The 18,538-nt window shown below is 47.8% G+C and overlaps 1 protein-coding gene across 8 annotated transcripts in view; it reads right to left on the reverse strand.

The window, feature by feature from the left end:
* The window catches only part of TSPOAP1 (TSPO associated protein 1), a 67,463-nt gene that overhangs the window by 16,387 nt on the left and 32,538 nt on the right, over positions 1-18,538 (reverse strand). For 5 of the 8 annotated variants that reach the window (XM_039732880.1, XM_039732879.1, XM_039732878.1 and 2 more), the window contains exons 12-21: positions 16,632-16,815; positions 16,111-16,331; positions 13,868-13,977; positions 11,927-12,036; positions 9,746-10,561; positions 9,095-9,246; positions 7,127-7,690; positions 4,697-4,996; positions 4,243-4,419; positions 79-1,203 (exon numbers count right to left, since the gene is read on the reverse strand). In XM_039732880.1, the coding sequence (XP_039588814.1) occupies positions 79-1,203; positions 4,243-4,419; positions 4,697-4,996; positions 7,127-7,690; positions 9,095-9,246; positions 9,746-10,561; positions 11,927-12,036; positions 13,868-13,977; positions 16,111-16,331; positions 16,632-16,815 (3,759 nt within the window). The remainder of the gene's footprint in view (positions 1-78; positions 1,204-4,242; positions 4,420-4,696; positions 4,997-7,126; positions 7,691-9,094; positions 9,247-9,745; positions 10,562-11,926; positions 12,037-13,867; positions 13,978-16,110; positions 16,332-16,631; positions 16,816-18,538) is intronic. The other 3 variants (XR_005630275.1, XM_039732883.1, XM_039732882.1) reach the window with 3 other exon arrangements.

The raw sequence follows: 18,538 nt of genomic DNA on the forward strand, positions 1-18,538 counted from the left end.
CAGGCAGGCCAGGGAAGCAGAGGGAAGCCAGCACCACTGCAAGCTGCTTCAAAGCCAGAATAGGAAAAGTCACCCAACCCTTTTGTGCAAGGAGGTGCTACGTATCCCCTTCGAAGAATGTTCGAGCCTCCTTCTCCAGCCAGGTGACTTACAGTCCAGCTCCCAGCCCTGCTCCTCAGAACTGCTCTCACACCTTGGGTCTTCCTTCTCCCGGCAGAAGAATCGCAGGTGCCGGCTCCGAGACCCAGCCCACTCCATGCCCTGCTCTTCTATCATCTCCAGCCTGGTCAGGTCCCTTCTGCCACCCAGGTGGGCAACCTCAGACTGACTGGAGCAATCACTCCAGTCCCCCTGGCAGCTCTGGGACCTCTCTGGCCACAGCCGGCTCTCCAGGGAGGATGCGCAGGTTGAATCCTGATCATCTTCGGAGTCATACTCGATGTCTATTTCCAGGCTCCTGGGGGTGGGGCAGTGCGTTGCTATCACAGCTGGTTCTGCCTCCCCCGATCCCACTGCTCTTGAGGCTTTTTTCCGTAAGGTGCCTTGTCTGGCCCGGCTGTACAAATCCAACCCCTCCTTCCCACCAGCACTGCTGACAACATTCAGCTCCTCCCTGAGACTGGGAGCTCTGTATAACCCACTCCCCATCTGGCTGCAGTTGCCCAGCAGACGACTGCAGTGCTCTGTTAGATCACTCTGTCTCTTCCTACTTATCTCAGGCCGACTCCGCATCTTCTCTCGATAATTATTTCCCTTCTTCTTGCTCCAAGGACTTGGTCCACTCCCAGACTTTGGATCATTCTCCTGATAGCCCCAGTTCCAGTGTGCCTTCTTTTGACTGCAAGACAGCTGGCCAAAGGCAGGATTTGCACAGCCAGCCTCCGCTCTGCTCTCCTTAGCACCGTGCTCCCCCTGCGGAGTCTGAGCAGGGACATCCATGGAGGTGTTATTCCCATCTTCCTTTAGAAATGGCTCCTTGCTGTTGGGTGGTTTCTCTGTTCTTCCTGAATGGTAGGTTTGTGTTTCCAGGGAGTCTTGAGGGTCTGTCTTCTCTTCTGTAACACCCTTCTCATCCTCGTCTTCATCTTCATCCTCAGTCACTTCAGGGATGCTGAACAGTTTCTTGCTGTGATTCTTCTGAAGTGGAAGCTCCAGGATCCTCTCCAGAATCTCCTCATCGCTGTCAGTATCACAAAGATCCATCTGTACCCAGACCCCGAGAAAAGCCACAGCCAGGACAAGCAAAGGAAAAAAGAGAGGAAATAAACATTAAAACAAGAGGCAAAGTGACCCTGATTCCCTCCCAGCAGAGCAGGATGGAGCTGTGGCTGCAGCAAAGCAAGGGGAAGGGGCAGAGGGAGCGATGGATCTTCTGGCAAAAGCAATCGGATGAACCAGCAATGCGGCAGGAAGCGAGGAAGGCAAATGCATGGAAGAGCTCCCTCCCAGCCTCTCCTGTACACACACAGCTACCTGCAGCACCTCTCATCCTACCACAGCAATGACAGCCCACAACTTGGCGCCCTTGGGGTGGGATGGGGCAGGAGAGGCACGGTCCTCCCACAGCAGAGCTGAGTGGGCTCTTCTGTCCACAGGGCTCACCCACAGAGCCATGGGTCCCTCTTAGCTATGTCCTCTCCCTGGAGCACGGGGAATGGCCCCTTGGAGATGTTGCTGCCTGGGCCCTTCCCATCTCCTAGCAAAGTGCAGCCCTACTGCAGGTTCCTGTCTGCAAATCCAGGAGCAGAGTTCCCACAAAAACAAAGGAAAACCCTTTACCTCAAAGGACCACACAGACATGAGTTTCACTTGCAGATGGGTGAGAGCCTACCAGGTTACAGAAAATTTTGGGGACAACACTGCTGAATTTTAAAATTTTTTGTGGACCAGCTGTAAAATTTACAGGTTTATTTCTTATCACATTAACAGTAACATAAAAGGTAAAATCCCCAAGTGCATAGTGTCATTTTGGTAGGAAGATACCTCTGAAGGGTTCTTGTTCAACTTCCCTGACAAGTTATTTCATTAATGTGTTCTGAAGGCACTTAAAAACAGATTGCAAAGCATGTGTAACTACTGATGTTTTAAACTACAGCCATATGCAGGTCCGTTCAGAGACAATTAAAAACTGAACCAGAGTGGGTGAGAAACAAAGGCAGTTGCAAGCTGTCTACTGATAATTCCAACCTCTGTATTTTTTCCAAGCAAAACTTGGTCTTGAGTTATATTTAGAATTGGTTGAGGGGACCTCCAGAGATCTGCAGTTCAGTCTCCTAATTATAGCAGGACTGTTGTCAACAGTAAATCCACGTCTTTGCTTAGAGGAGGTTTGAAAACACCAAAGAATGGAGATCCTGAACCCTCTGGTGACCAGTCCCAAGGCTGCACTGCCCTCCTGGGTAAGAGGTTTGAACACATCTCCAACATGAGCATCCCAAACAGCAGCTCATGATTTCTGTCTGTTTTAATGTATAAGCACCCAGAAACGAGACTACTTTGGCTCTCATCCTTTTAACCATCATGCAAATAGGCAGTTACAAAATCTCCCACTCAACTCCTCCAGACCCCTCAATTTTCTCAAACCCTCCTAACAGAACACATGCTCATGGCTCCTGCCTTGTTAGCGCCAATTAGGAATATGGAGAATTCATAAAAACAAACAAACAAAAAAAACCAGTTCAGTAAGATTTCTTATAGCTGTTTGCAAAGTTGTGGCTTCTGCTTTTGAGTTTTAATATAATAAATGGTTTCAAACAACTTGTTTGAGGATAAACATCTTAAAAGCACTACCCCTCCATGTTTTCATCTTCTGGATCCTGGAAGAAGTGGCTGAGGAGTCTTGAGGTAACAGAAAATGCAGTTAAATATGCAGAATCCTAGAAAACAGCCCTATTCCTGTCACATCCCCTTCAATCCATAAAGCAGTAATGGAAGGTCTGTGCCCTTAAGCTTCCTGTCCTTCACATCTTCTCCCAATTCAGCATCTTGTCACCCTCACTCTGTTACTGCCAGCACAAAAAACAATCACTTTATCCAATCAAGAAGCACCAGTTTGTTCAGCTCAACAGGACATGAGCAGGGTTTTGATGTTTCTTTTCAGGAAAAAAACCCAACCAAATAAAAACATTAAGGCAAATAAAACATCCAGGAAAAAAAAATAGTGTTCTTGATTGCTCTTATTTCCTTCTTTCTCTTTCCAGGAAACTTGTTTTTCTTCCATTTTTTCCCAGTCCAATCCCAACAACTGGAAGCCCTTCTAAAAACCTTCAGAGGCAGCCCCAGCCCTTCCAGCCACGAGGCTCTTCTGGGGCTCCTGATGTGCTGCACTGCAGGTTCAACCCCTCACCTGGGAAGAAGAAGACCCTTTAGAAGGAGAAAAGGAAATTTACTCCAGAGTCGCCACATTGTCTGCTACCATTTAGTGCTCACCAGCCCCATCCCTGCAGACCAGCTGCCACACAGGGCACCATCAACTAAAGATGTTCTTTTGTCATGTGAAAAATTAAACAGAAGGTGCTTTCTTGCCATCCAGGCACATCACATTTCCTGCAAAGCTTTTTAATTTTTCAGTCTCTCACCCTCAGTGCTTTCCCTGATGGACATTCATCCCAACTGCTGTAATCTGTATGGTTACACATCAGTTCCTGGCCATGCAGTTGAAATCACATTCCCACAGGTGCATTCAGACTAGATTTAATTCTTGGAGCATGAATTAAGCTGGTCACTTACAGCTCAGCTCAGGCAGGATTTCATCCCTTGCAGCATTTGAACTACAAAGCCACAACTCTGCTCCTACCTGCCAATACCTGGCAACAGAAAGCATCAAGGCCTAAGCCAAATAATCATAGAATCAGGAAATACCTTGAGCTGGAAGGGACCCACAAGGCTTGAGGCCAATTCCTTGCCCTGCACAGGACACCCCAAAAATCAACCCTGTGCCTAACAGCGTTGACTGTTCCCTGTTTATTGTCTGTGTTAAGAACTCAATCACCCCCCACTGATTTTAAACATTACATCACACTGTGTGTTTTTCCAAAAATTAAACCCTGGCTCTATTTATTACAAACAAACACCCTTCCTTCTCCCAAAGAACTTGTGTTCTACTACCTCGAGCCAGCACTGGGAGTAAAAGCAGAGCAGCAGGATCTTGGGAAAGGCTCAGCCCAGCTTGTCCTCCTGTGAGTTGATGGCATGGGATGGCTGCACTGGCGCTCCCCACAAGCAGCACTCAGAACAAGTTACCTTTTCCCCATTCTCCTGGGAACATGGCTCTCTCTGGTCCCACTTCTCTTCCAGAGCTTCTGAAGACAGCTCATCTTCTTCCTCCTCTTCCAAAATATCTGAAAGGTCAGAACTCCGGTTGTGCTCCGTGAAAAGGGTCAACTGTCGGCGGCCCATTTCTGACAGCTTTTCTTCTTGCTGTTGAAAAGCAAAACACATTTTCTCAGTTCTCCCAGACTCTATTCTAGCAACAAAGGAGCATTTTTCCTTTCTCTGAGCACATACACAGCTCAGGTGTGGCAGGAAAGGAAGCGGGCAGCACCCAAGGGAGTGACTGGCACATGTGGACACACACAACCATCAGCCTCACTTCACAGCCTGCAGAACAGCACTGTCTAAGGCTGGAAAACTCAGGAGGTCAAGTACAGTTCACATCCCTCCATGGGCACACACATTCAGCCAAGGTTAAACAAACCTCTCTTTTCACTCTGGACATTTCTTTCATCACCTCCTTGCCAGGAGACAACCTCAGGAAGTCCTGGCAGCTGCTCCCGCTCGTGTTTCCATCTTGGGAGGTGTCCTGCATCCCCCGTGCCTGGCTGGGGGAGGACGGAGGCTGTGGGCCCAGGTGCTTCTCTGCCTCTCTCTCCATGTCAGCACTGGGACCTTTGGGTGCCTCCTCCACAGAGCACACGTGGCAGGTTTCTGTTTGGAGCTTCACCCCGCTGTCTGTCGGGCTTCCCAGCTCTGGTGCTTTGGTTCTTGGTTGCTCCATCTGAGAAACAAACCAACAGTGAAATCAAGGGGAAGTGTGTCAGACTACTTATGCACCAAAATGGAGTCTTATCACCCCAAACTCTTTGACCCTCTGATGTCTTACTTGCTCTAGGCATGTAAGTATTTTGGCAGGCACCTTGCAGCTGGCAATATTGGCCAGCCCTGGAACAAACCCCTCCCTGTCCTCAGGTCCCAGGAGACACACAGTGCCCCCAGTGCTGCAGCTCAGCAAAGGCCCACAAGGGCCTTTGCAGTAACAAGTTTTAGGGCTGCAAGAAGAGCCCAAGCTATACAACAAGTTCATTTCCCACTGTCATCTGCCAGAGGAATGGTCTAGACATCACCCAGCATGTTGGGTTGAGCTGGAGATGAGGACACTACTCCAGGATTTCCTGGGGTGTGAAGAAAAGGAGAATTAATGAAGAATAATAAACAGAGAGTGCAACAAGCTCCTGATTAGACCACCTAGTGAGAATTAGAGAAAATCTTCATCTGTATTCCAACCAGTCCAAGAAAACCTCTGGGAGACGGAGGAATGGAGCTCCAGAAACAAGAAGGGTAAGGCAGGTGGGCCTTCATCAACTACCTCTTTCTCTTACTCTAACCAAGGGAGCCCTGCCTGCATTTTGCAATGGAGCATAACCTTGGCCTTATGTACCAGGCACACTTTGAAAACACTGAGGGATCAGACCCCAGGGACACTGAGACAATGCAGTGTCAAGGTTCTCAACGTCCCCTGGACAAAAGCCAGGCAGGTCCTGATCTCATGTCTAATTTCACAGCTCAGATTGCCCTGATTCCCTTTGCTGACAGCCAAGTGAAGAGACACACCGCAAGTGAGAAGGATGATTTTCACCCTGGGAGCACTCGTTTCATTCCTCTCCACAAAGGAGGCAAAGCAACCACCACAAGTGCAGCCATCTACACCAGACACCTGAATGTCTGGAGGCAATAATGCTGGAAACAGGTGAAGTACAGTAAGAGGCTCACAGAAAAACAAGGAAAGCTGGGCTGGAACTGAATCCACCAGCTGAGACATCATTCTCACAGAAACCTCCTGGCACACCACAAACATCTGAAGCTGGAAGAAATCCACCATGACACTCCTCATCCCTGAAGTGTTCAAGGCCAAGCTGGATGAGGCTTGGAGCAGCCTGGCCTAGTGGAAAGTGCCCCTCTCACGCACCAAATGATCTTTAATGTGCCTCCAAACCCCAACCATTCCCTGATTCTATGAAATGTGGGTAAATTAATCCAGCAGCTGACCCAAGGTACTGTGAGCTGCAAATGACCAGGTGCTGACCACTGAAATTTTGGACTCAACCTCTCAGTTCTTCCGGGTACTGAGCTGGCCTTTGGGCTTGGGCCCGCCATGCTGCTGTTGCTTCAGCAATTTTCAGAAGTCTCAGCCTAACTCTGACCCTTCACAAGGTCACACCGTCATGACTAATAAAGTTGTGCTGAACTTAACATTTTGAAGCACTCCTATGAGTTCTGATGTCAAGTCAGAATGGGAAATAGATCTTTTCCCGGATGTAATACATCCCACAACAGGAGGGCCCACTTCCCCATTGTCACAGAACAATCATTCACCATCATTATATGGCTCTCAGACATCCTCACAACTGTTCTAAAAGAACTCTGAAAGCACTCACCCACCCTACTGGGAATACCACTGGAAATCTCTCTCACCCATAGGGAACTCTAAATAGCCAGTGTCAGAACAGTTTTCCAGTTCTGCAGCCATGGCTGCCTTGCTCTGCCACTCACTAAGGTGCTCTACCACTGTCTTGTACAAACCCACCAGACTGGAGAAGATCCCTTCAAGACAGAGAGCACAGCAATGGCAGACTAACATGGGAACATCCTTTTAACCTTTTAACTCTGCAAATTCTTCCTTTCCTCATTCTGTTCTTCATCTGCTAGCAAAAAGAATCAAGAGGTGAGCTGCATCTTCCAGGTACACACCAGCAGCCAAAATTCCCTGACGGTTTGCCACTGCTGGATGATGGCCCAGAGGCAACACTTTATCACAGAAAGGTGCTCAATGGCATCTCTTCCCATTCCAAAAAGGATCCATTGCCCTTCCCTGCACACCTGGCACTGGACAGGAGATGTAAGCACTTACCTGCACTTGTGTCCCCTCACCCGGTTGCATTCCCTGTTTCTGGGAAGGCCCAGGCTCCATGCCCTGCCCTGGGAGCACTGTGCCAGCCTGCTGGGGAGGCACACTCAGGCATTTCTTGTCTCCTTCAGTGTCCAACCCCTGTGGGGAAGTGCCTGGAGCCTGCACCAAGGAAGCACTAGGAGAGGGGAGGTGTGGTGGGGAAGAGACTTTTTCTGTCAGAGGCTGTGCTGAGCCAACAGGGCTGGAGGAGAAATCAGTCAATTTGGCATCTGAGCTCTCAGCAGGAATTTTCTGTTGGAGCGGGAGCGTGTGCTGTGGGCTGCGGGTAGGCAGCAAGGCCCTGGGGCCCCCCCGGGGCACTCTGGAGGGGACAGTGGTGCACACAGGGGAAGTGCAGTGGGAGGACTGCAGCAGGACCGAGGAAATCTGGGCTGGAACTGAATCCATGGACTCCCCGTACTGAGACATCGTCCTCACAGAAACCTCACGGCACACCTGGAACATCTGAAGCTGGGACAAGTCCACCAGGACACTCCCAGCAGTTGGAGAAGTAACTTCTATCACCTGAAAGCAAAAGAACAGGAAGGAATTATTTATTGCGCACAGCTCAGCCCTTCAATTCCCAACCCAAAGTTCAGATAGAACCCAAAGCTCTGGAGAGCATCTGTGCAGAATTCCCACCCTTCTGCACACTATCAGGGAAGAATCAACATTAAAGAGAAATATGAGAAACTGAACAGTCTACAAAATATGAATATATTCACTCCTACTCCAGATTTTAACCCTCCTTGTTTCCTAAGCCTTAAAGAGCTTTTCCATTTAGGCCACTTTTTCAACTACCTTCCTCCTTTTTTTCACCTGTGAAGAGGTGAAAAGCATTTCCACAACAAAAAGAGCAATTATCCAACACAGCATCATTCTGTTTTGCACTGTGCTCCTCAAACAACATCATATGTGCACAAGACCACAGGACATTTTCCATACAGAATGTCTGGTTTGAATGTTCCGTGTCAGTAACAGTACTGAACAAACAGAACCCTGGGGTGTTTGTATGTTAAAATGACGGAATGGTTTGGGTTGGAAGGGACCTTAAAAACCATCTCATTCCAGCCCCGCCACAGGCAGGGACACCTTCTACTTGGAGCACCCGGGTTGCTCCAAGCCCCATCCAACCTGGCCTTGGACACTGCCAGAGCTGAGGCAGCCAAAGCTTCTCTGGACAATATGTGCCTGGGCCTCATTACCCTCACAGGGAACCATTTCTTCCCAGTATCCCACCTAACCCTGACTTCTGGCTGTGGGAAGCCATTCCCTGTGTCCTGTCCCTCCATCCCTTGCCCCCAGGCCCTCTCCAGCTCTCCTGAAGCCCCTTTAGGCCCTGGAACAAGCTCTAAGATCCCCCTGGAGCCTTCTCTTCTCCAGGTGAACACCCTCAGCTCTCTCAGCCTGGCTCCAGAGCAGAGGGGCTCCAGCCCTTGAAGCATCTCCATGGACTCCTCAGCTCTAGCAGCTCCACATCCCTGTGATGTTGGGGACGCCAGAACTGGAGGCAGCTCTGCAAGTGGGGTCTCACCTAAGCATGGCAGAGGGGCAGATTCCCCCCCTACTCTTCTGCCCACACTATGGGGATGCCAACTTCATGCTGGATCACTACACCTCGCACTCGAGAGAAAGCCTTGGTGGTGGCTGTGTACTTGTCTTTGTGCTCTGTCCACACCCTGGGTACTAATTGCCTGGGCTGAGGAGGCTGTTTTGCTGCTGGAGGGTCCTGCTTCAGAAGCACCTCCAAAATCTGGATAGATGTCTTTTGTAGTGTGCATCACACAGCCCATGCAATGTCCCTTCTCTGATGTCGCTTCTTTCCAGGCCAAGGACTGTCACTGCCACTTCAGGACAGCTTTCCTTGTCTTAAGGTCTGACACTTCATGCTCCCCCTGCAGCAGCCCCAGCCCCCTGCACAGCCAGTACCTTCTGTCCATCCGCATACACGGCATATCCAGTGACCCGCACCCCGTTGGAAGATCCCTCAGCATCGATGGTCACAGGTAACCAGCTGATAACCAGGATACCTGGAGAGGGACCAGCTTCTACCTGGACATCCAAAGGAGCATCAGGTGTGCCTGTGAGAGACCAAACACAATTTCCTCTTGCTTACCTGGCTACAGCATAAAGCTCAACCCTGGTTAGAACCAAAGAGCAAATTCCCAACCAGACTTTTCCCTGCAGAACTGAACAACAGCCAGGCCAGTACTGGGAAATGTCAGACAGAACCAGAGAAAATAAGGTGCTCTTGTTCTGTGAAAGCTTTAATGCACAGAAAGCAGAACTTTGCAGAAGTAGCTGAGGCCAAGATGCAGCAATCCTTGGAGCAAAGTCATGGTAAACCATCTCTTTCCTGCCCAACCAGCTGCTCCAACCAGCACAGAGGATGTCTTCTCAAAGCAAATGAAAGCAAAAGGGCTAATCAAATTTTAAAATAAAGTAAGAAAATCATTAAGACAAAACAGTGCAGCACTTCAGGCTTTGGGGACCTAGTCAACCTTGCTTCCCTTTGCCCTATGGCTTCCCAGCAAAGAGCCAGCTAAGCACAGCCTCTCCATGTGCAGAGGCCTGCAGTACCTGCTAGAGGGGTAGTGAAGTGTATCACAGCTGAGTCCTGCTCCTGCCCCTTGGGCACCTCTTCCCAAGGAGTTTTCATGGGCCGGGCCTCCAGCTTGGCCACATACTGCGTGCTGGGCTGCAGGTTGCGGAAGGTGTACCAGTACACGCCCGGCTTGGTCACATCACACTCCTGCCCATTGAGATACACCCCATGGCTGTAGTTGCTGTTGCAGGGAAGCCACGTGACCTCTGCTGATGTGGCCGTGACGCTTCTGACTTTCAGCATCGTTGGTGCCATGCCAAAATCCTGCCCCACAAAGAAAGTGCAGCGCAGTTTGTCAGAGCTACCGTGCTCCGTCACCGTCTGCACGGACACGCGGTAAGCCCTGCTGTGTAAATCCAGCTTTTCTATCACTGCTTTGGTCTGAAGGCCACTCTTCACGTTCTGACGTAGCTCTTCATCCACATAGATGTTGTAGCTTTGTATGTCTGGGCAGCCAGCTGGCAAAAGAGGTGGTTCCCAGCCTACAACTATGCTTCTGGCAAGCTGCTTGATAAGAGTCAGTTTTCTTGGGTAAGGCACTGCTGTGTGACTAACAGGTTCCTCCTGGTCTCCTTCTGCTCTGCTGGCCAACGGACTGATGCTAGTCTCTTCAATGGAAAACTCACTCTTATCTCCACTGCTGGTGCTTGCACTGACCAAACTTTTCTCCTGGTATGAGCTATGGGTGAGATCATTCAGCTCCGGAGGCAGAAACATCATGAGGTCATCATCTGAAACTCGCTCAACAAAATTGGAGGGGACCAGCCCTCGCCGGCCATCCATCAGCTCCCCTAAACGAAAAACAGGACACCTGTTACCACTACTCCTGCCATTGAGCCTTCCAACTCAGCTGCCAGGACTATGGGACAACATCTTTGCCAGGGCACAACTGCTCTGCAGTCAGGAGTGGAAAAGATCTCAGGGAGGTTATTGCTGGCAATGTTTCCTGATTTCCTAGGCCTTCCCTTGTTAGGTCCCAAAGGACACATTCACACATTTCAAAGCCAACTAAGTAGAAAGTTGGGTTGTATAACTAGCTAAAGGTTTTCTCCTTCTTCATTATCCCATTCTTCCTCATCACAGCTCTTTCATTAACTTTTTTGGCCTTCCCAAACTACACAGCTGGATGATTTTACATCTTCTCCCAGCCATACAGATTTGGGGTTTGCAGTACTTCCTCAAAAAAGTCCATCTTCCCAGCTCTGCATTTAGCTCTGGCCTTCCTTTTAGCTCCCTTCTTTCTTAACTCCTGTACTAAAGGTGTCCCAAAAAGACTTGTGGGGACAACAGATACACAGCACTTGGTCTGTGCAGACCCATCAAACCACGGATGAGCAGCACACAGGGACTGCACTGCCTTCTCCCTTCCAAACTCTATCTACAGCAAATCAACTGAAAGCAGGGAAAGCAGAAAAGGTTAGTAAAGAATAGTATTTTTAAACAATAAACAAACAAATAAATTATAAGCTTAGGAACAGAAAGAAAGAAAAATGAGGCAGAGCAGTCACAGAGCAAGCAGTGCAACACACATGCATTTGTCTCAGCCCTTGCAAAGCACCTCAGGAAATCAGGAATTTACCACCCCTTAAGCAAATGGCTCCACAAAAAAACCTCAGCACAAATTTACAGCCCACAAATCTTGCTTTCGATTCCATCCACCTTTTAGTCAACCAGGCTCATGTTTGCAAAGGGACCAAAACAGCAACACTGCATGACACCAGCAAGGGTCACAACTGTAGTCTGGGTTGATTATTGTATCCCCTCTTTGCCAAAGAGCACAAGGCAATCTGCTGCATTCCCTGGCTCATTACAGGCACTGGAAAGAGGGAAACAGCCCATCTGCAAAAGGGGCTGAACTTGTTCTTCTCCATGGTGGGGGAGGAACCATATGGGAGTTGAAACCACTGGGGATGAAACCTAGAACTTGCTGAAAGCAGTAGCAAATTTCCACTGAAATCACTAGACAAGGATTTCATAGCTTAGATTATTTTTTCCATAACGTAAGTAAAGCCATTTCCAACAGGATCTGCTCATCCTTCTAACAAACTAACTTTGGGCAGAAACCCTTTACCTTGAGGGTAAATTTCTCTCTCATTTTCTGGAGAGAAATCAACTCACCACAGCAGTTCAGTCACATTCATTTTACTAAAACACACCTTCAAAGAAGCCATCTTCATCCATGTCTCCATAGATGTAAATATATTCTCCAGCAGTCAGTGGAAGTTCTGCCTCTGGATTTTCATTAGGTCCATCAAAAGGATTGTAGCTGAAATATTTACAATTGGAAGACTTAATTTGCATAGGAATCTTCCCAGCAACATAGTACAGCTGTGATGCTAATAAGCTTTCAATTCACTGCGAATGCATCCACTTTGGCAAGCAGCAAATTCCATAGACAAAGGTCAAGACTGTAGTCTACATATAAAAATATTTCATAATAGATAATTTCTGAGGAGCAGAACAGATGTCTTGTGACATCCAAAGGAATAGGGATATAAGGATGCTGAAGGGACTGGAGCACCTCTCTGAGGACAGGCTGAGCAAGCTGGGCCTATTTAGCCTGGAGGAAATTCAACAGAAAGGGGATTTTATCAATGCACAGGTATATTTAGGGTGGGTGTCAAGAGGAGGAGGCCAGATGCTTTCTACTGGTGTCCAGTAAGAGGACAAGGGGCAGTGGGCACAAACAAACAGGAAATTCCACCAGAACCTGAGGAAAAACTTCTTAGAGGTTGAGCAAACACTGGAAAAGGCTGTACAGAGAGGTTGTAGTGTCTCCTCCTGCTCAAACCCTGCATTTTAAACAGCACTCCAAAAACTTCACCAACAAGAATATTAGAAATACATTGGTGATATGGCTTGGACTCCAGGCAGTTCTAACCTGCCTGCCCAGGGATACTCAAACTAATCAGAGGGTCTCCTTTCACAGGAAAATGCCTCACGAAAAACCTTTAACTTTACAAACACCTACTGCCAATTCCTGCTCTTTACCACTTAAAAGGAATTTCATTGTGCCAAAGCAATGTTTGCCTCTCTGTGATCTGACTGAGACCTTATGGGTCCCAGACTGACATGAAGACACAGACCACATCTGATGTGCTCCTCACAAGCACAGAATCATCCCTGTTCTCTTCCTCCCAATTCCCAATACAAAAGCTGAAGGACAGGTAAGACACTGAGCTGTAGCAACTTGGGCTTCACCATGATGGCTCAGTGAATGGCAACAGTTATCAAAAACATCTGGGTTTATTCTGTGGGTGTTTTTCTGGGGTTTGTTTTTTTTATTTTTGGTCCTTTAAAAATTACAGCCAGAAGCATTTTGGCCAAAAATTTCAGAATTCTAAGCTGACATTTTCTTAATCGTTGGAATAAGATTTCTTGGAGAAAACTTCTTGCACTATTCTGAAAAAAAAAATAGACAATTCAATTAGCATGTCAGTTTGAACTAATTTTCACCAGAGACCAATATTTAAAGTTTCACACAGTGCTGTTCACTAACAGCTACTGAGCTTAATGTGCTTTTGTTGAGCTAAGCCTGGACTGTGCAGGAAGTAAGAGGTCTCAAATCATTCAATCATGGAATGGTTTGAGTTGGAAGGCACCCTAAAGCTCACCTCATTCCACCCCCTGCCATGGCAGGAACACTTACTACTGTCCCAGGCTGCTCTAACCCCACCCAACCTGGCCTTGGACACTTCCAGAATTCCAGGGGCAGCCATGGCTGCTCCAGGCACCCTGTGCCATGACCCTCACAGGGAACAATTCCTTGCCAATATCCTATCCTTCCCTGCCCTCTGGCAGTGGGAAGCCATTCCCTTGTCCTGTCACTCCAGGTATTTATCCCCAGTTCCTCTCCAGCTCCCCTGGAGCTCCTTTAGGCACTGGAAAGAGCTCTAATGTCTCCCCAGAGCCTTCCCATCGTCAGGCTAGACACTCCCAGCTTTCCCAGTATGAAAATCCCACAGAGAAGAAAGATAATAGGTCCAACCTATTATTATCCACTCCTAACAGTGGTAAATACTAGAGAAGATTGTGAAGTAGGCAGCTGTGGATAACGTGTGTAACTTCACAGAGCACAAGCAATGAGCACTCAGTACCTGTATCGAGCTAAGAACACCTGGAGCTTTGCAGGGCCTTGGCTGCCTGGCTCTGGCATGAGGGAGATGCTGTCAACATCCAGTTCTTCCATTTCACTTGCAGTGTCCACCTAGAGATGTTAAAGATAAGGAGTAAAAGAATATTCAGAGTGTTTGTACATAGTGAACACATCCTCTAAACTCATGGCTGGTGTCAGTCTGGCTCCTGGGCTAAGGACCATCTCTAAGAATGACTTTTTAGGTGAGGAAGTAGTAGTAAGAGGCAACAGCCTCAGGTTGGAGCTTCAGAGCTTCCAGCCAGACATCAGCAAAAACTCCTTGTCCAGGTGGGTGATACAGCCTTGGGAACAGTTCTCAGAGCTGGGGGGATCTCCATTCTTGAAGAACCTGTAGCCTGAGTTCAGCAAAGCCATGGCCACACTGATTTAAAGCTGGTGACAGTCCCACTGGGGCAGGAGATTTGACTGGTGGCTCTGGAAACCTCTTCTACCCCACACATCCACAATCCAGTATGCTGGTTTCTTGCTACCTCTAAATGGTAGCTGTGCCTGTATGCAACACAAATGTCAACCTGAACAAAGGAGCTCTGTTGGATGTTGGGGTCTTCACCTGCTTCTGTCCTCTCCAACAAAATTTTCTGTAGGATGTCTATGTATTTTAGATAGAGCTTTGACTGGAACTTCTGGTTTTAGCTGGCTCTGCTAACAGCACATGCTGAATGAAAGTCAGGGCAGGAAGCCCCCATTCCTGTCACAACCTCTCCCTTTCTAGCCAGCAGCTCCTTCTGCACTTCCTAAGCTGAAGGCTGCACCTTCAGGGCATTTGGTGCCTACTGGCAAAGCACCTTTGAGAAATTTCTCTCAGCTGTTTTGATGCCAGTGAAATGTTGGGATTTTACATCCAGTGGCAATGGATTGTGTAAGGCAACCCTTCTTCTTGAGGCAATGCACTCCCTGGGGTTTGTCTGAACTTGTGCCAATGAACCAATTCAAGATGCCTTGTTAAACAGACCTCAAGTTTGATGAAGACCCATTGCAAACACCAGAACACAAAGTATTTTTTTTAATATGTGAAGAGCCAATCTTGGGAAGAGTTCAGAGCATCTTTTCAAGGTGCTACAGTTCTTGCAATACAATCCTACCCCATTTATGTCCTTGGAGAACAAAAATCTGTAACACCCAAACAAAGGGGCTTAGCCTGTAATGTTCCCACAGTTATGTGCTGTGGAAGCCAAACACCCCAGCCAATGGCTCTTTTCCAAGGGTCCCACACTGATCTCTGCAGGCATCTATCTCACCAGGGAGGCAGGGTGGCTTCCAAGCTTTTTCCTGAACTAAAAAGTAGGCTTTTTTCCTGCTATAGAATTGCTAACAGTTCCATACCTGTTCCTTCCCAGGTGTGACCTTCACTTTCTCTCTGAACATGGCACTTCCATGAGCTCTTACACAGTGGGAGGCTCTGCCTGGCACTGGAGCAGCCCTTTGTGTGACTGTCCTGACCTGGTCACCTCAGCACTTCAGTGGCTTTAGTGCTCAGGAAATCCCAAAAGAGCAAAAGGTGCCCCTCAGGCCACTACACCCAGCCCTGCTCACAGCACTTCTCTGCCCTGAAGTCTGTCCCCTCAAGTGATACATAGAAGAGAGCATCAATCCCTGCTCAAGTGAACCCCACACCACCACAAAAGTGTTCCTAGGGAGAAGAAGCAACAACCATTGAGGACATCTTGGTGACACAAACACGTGAAGCCTGTTAGCTCCATCCCTCTTAGCACAAACTTGGCATCTTCTCATGGTTTCTTTCACCAAGTAATATCTCAGTAATTAAAAACATCACACAAGAAGTTTGAGTTCCTCATTCACAGCTCAAGGCAAAAAATAGTGTGGACACAGTTTCTCCCCATGCTAAAAATTCTAGTTTGTAGCCTTTATGTGTCTTAGTGGCAGCTGAGGTGCCACAAGGAAGCTCAGCAAGAGCTACCTCACACATCCCATCCCACTCCTCCAAGCTCCCAGGTACTGTCTATCCAGTTGTTTCCTTCATGGAACACAGCAATATATTCAAATGAGCATTACAGACATGGCAGCCAAAGTAATTTCAGTATTTTCCTACATTTTCTCTCTTGTCTATTCCATTTTCTTCAGGCAGCCAGAAGGGAATGAATGTAACTTTACTGGCGCTCTCAGCAATGAATTTATTCCCTCTGGCTGGAAAGCACAGGCAGCAGAGGGGACTCCCATACTGACCTCCGGAGTTGGGCAGGATTTTGGGCTGTTCTGCATGGATTCAGATTTTGAAGAGCTGGACTGAGACTCCCCTTTCTTGGATTGTTTCTGAGCGCTGGTGGGAGCAGCTGGGGAGCCCATGGTGGTGTTCGACCCCCGCTGCGACAGCTCCAGCTCGTCACTCCCTTCATTGTGAACCTTCTTTGTGTTCTGATGGGGGAGCAACCCAGGAACAGCTGACTCTGCAATAAAATCAGCTGTCCATTAGTTACAGCCACAGGCAGGACACAGGATGAGCAACGAGCATCCCAGGGAGCAGCCCAAGTCTCTACAAACATGCCTCGTTCAACAGACTGGACACCTGAGCTCTCCCTGGCCACAGAAATGCCAACTTCTCTTTACAAAATGAACCAAAAGTATTTACGATAGGGACAGAAATGCCAAAATTGCACTAAACATTTGCATTAACTCCTTTAGCCCTTTTCATTTACATAAATATCAACCCATTTAGCAAAGCCCTCTCAGGCATGTCCAGCAATTACCCTTCTCCCAGCGGGGCTGCGGGGCCGAGCTGCACAGAGCAAGGGGCAGCTCCGAAGTCACCAGAGTGGAGGTGAGAAGGTCAATTTTTCCTGTTTGAAGCCGGAATTGTTGGAGTTCCTGTGACAGGAGGCTGAATTGCTCTGTTTGACTGCGACACTGCTCTTCCAGATCCTTCACCCTGGCCTGCCAGGAGAGAACAAGGTTAGGAACAAACCCCTGACAAAACACTGAGGCTCCAAACAGGATTTGCCTTTGCTGCATCTTCCCCCAGACTCCAAAGAGCTAAAGGATGCTTTTAAATGCCCTGCCTAGGAACAGTCATTGGAAACTAGCAGCCTCACACCTCTACTTATCTTAGAAAAACTGAGGCTCATCATCTCTGAGGAAGCTGACTACAAACTCCATTAGGACTAATCCCTAAAATTCTGGGTTTGAACTTCAATATCCTCTCTTAGCCCTGCACAAGACCAGATGAGATAGGTCAGAGACAAACAAGCCTTAAAAAGATTCAAAAGGCTTTGGATGGTTTTTTGAGCATTAAAATCATGTCTCCAAAAGGAATTGCTCTCCCAATTTTGTCCATCACTCCAGAGGCCCCAGCAAGCTCCCAAAACCTTAATCTGAGCTCCCCACCATTCCTGGCAGGACTGCCAACTGTCCCTCTGGACCTTGGCACTAGGAAGGGCAGAGAGCACATAGGCCCATGCTGCAGAACTCTCCCTTGACATGGGAAGCACACACACTTTTCCTCCTGGTCCTGCAGGGATGATTTACTCCAGGCAAATGCATGCTGAGGACAAGAAAGCTACACCTCAGCAAGATGAGGTGCCAAGGAGCCTTGGGAAACACTATGGAGAGGGAAAGACACATTCCTGCTAGAGAACCATTTGTATTTTCCCATATTCTCTTTTTACCATCTCTAGAACTTCCCCTTACAAAACACTGCCCCAGGTTGTAGGTAGATCAATTCCCAGGTGGTTGCAACTGCCCCTTTCCCTCCTTTCACTGTTTCTTGTAGGTAAGATGCATGAAAACAGATGACTGCACTGCACTCTTCACAATTTTCCATTCTACCAAATATATCTGAAGTGTTTTTTCTCCTTCCAACTCAAAAAAATAAATGATGCTTTGAAATATTATGTGAGACAGAAAGCCTGAGATTTTAAGCAGCTCTAAAAATAACATTTCTGACCTGGAAAAAGCTCTCTCTGTGGTCTCACAATAACACAAAATCTTTGTAGCCACTCCCTAAAGATTTAGGAGGGTCATGCATTTTTATTTGACTGTGACATATCTGTTTTAGGTATTTCAGTTTATTACTTGTTCCCTCCACAAGTCCAAAGGTGCTCTCAGGCTCTAAGGAAAGCCTGGTGAAGTCTCTTAAGTTTGGCAAGAACTACCTCCGAACTGAACTGAGATGCCAGGACCAACTTCCAGAAGTGTCTGTGTTATCCACTTGCTCAGAGTTAATTCCTTGTTTACTAAGTCACAGTGCACAAGATTCCTCTGCCAATATGAGTGTTTGAATTTACTTACAGTTTGGATTTTTCTCATAAAGACTTCTCCCCTACAACATTATATCTCAACAGAGAAAAGATACCCTAACAGTAAGAACAGTTGCACTGGATCAAAGGAGGGCTTCCTCAAGTCCAACATTCATCCCTGATCACACCTTGGGACAGAGCCTACAACAACAGACAGGTTCAGAATGACTGCAGGACCAGAAGGAGATTTCCTGTCTTCTCTGGAGACATGAGCCAGCAGATGCATCTGGATATTGTGTTTAATAGCATCATAATAGTACCTTGTCCTGTAAATTCATAAACCACAGTTTAAATCTACTTACACTGGCGGCCAAGCCAATAACCCAGATAATTTACAGTTTAATTCTCAGACACCTAATTAG

The sequence above is a fragment of the Passer montanus genome, unplaced genomic scaffold (assembly GCF_014805655.1).
Source record: "Passer montanus isolate IOZ18808 unplaced genomic scaffold, ASM1480565v1 scaffold81, whole genome shotgun sequence".
NCBI lineage: Eukaryota > Metazoa > Chordata > Aves > Passeriformes > Passeridae > Passer > Passer montanus.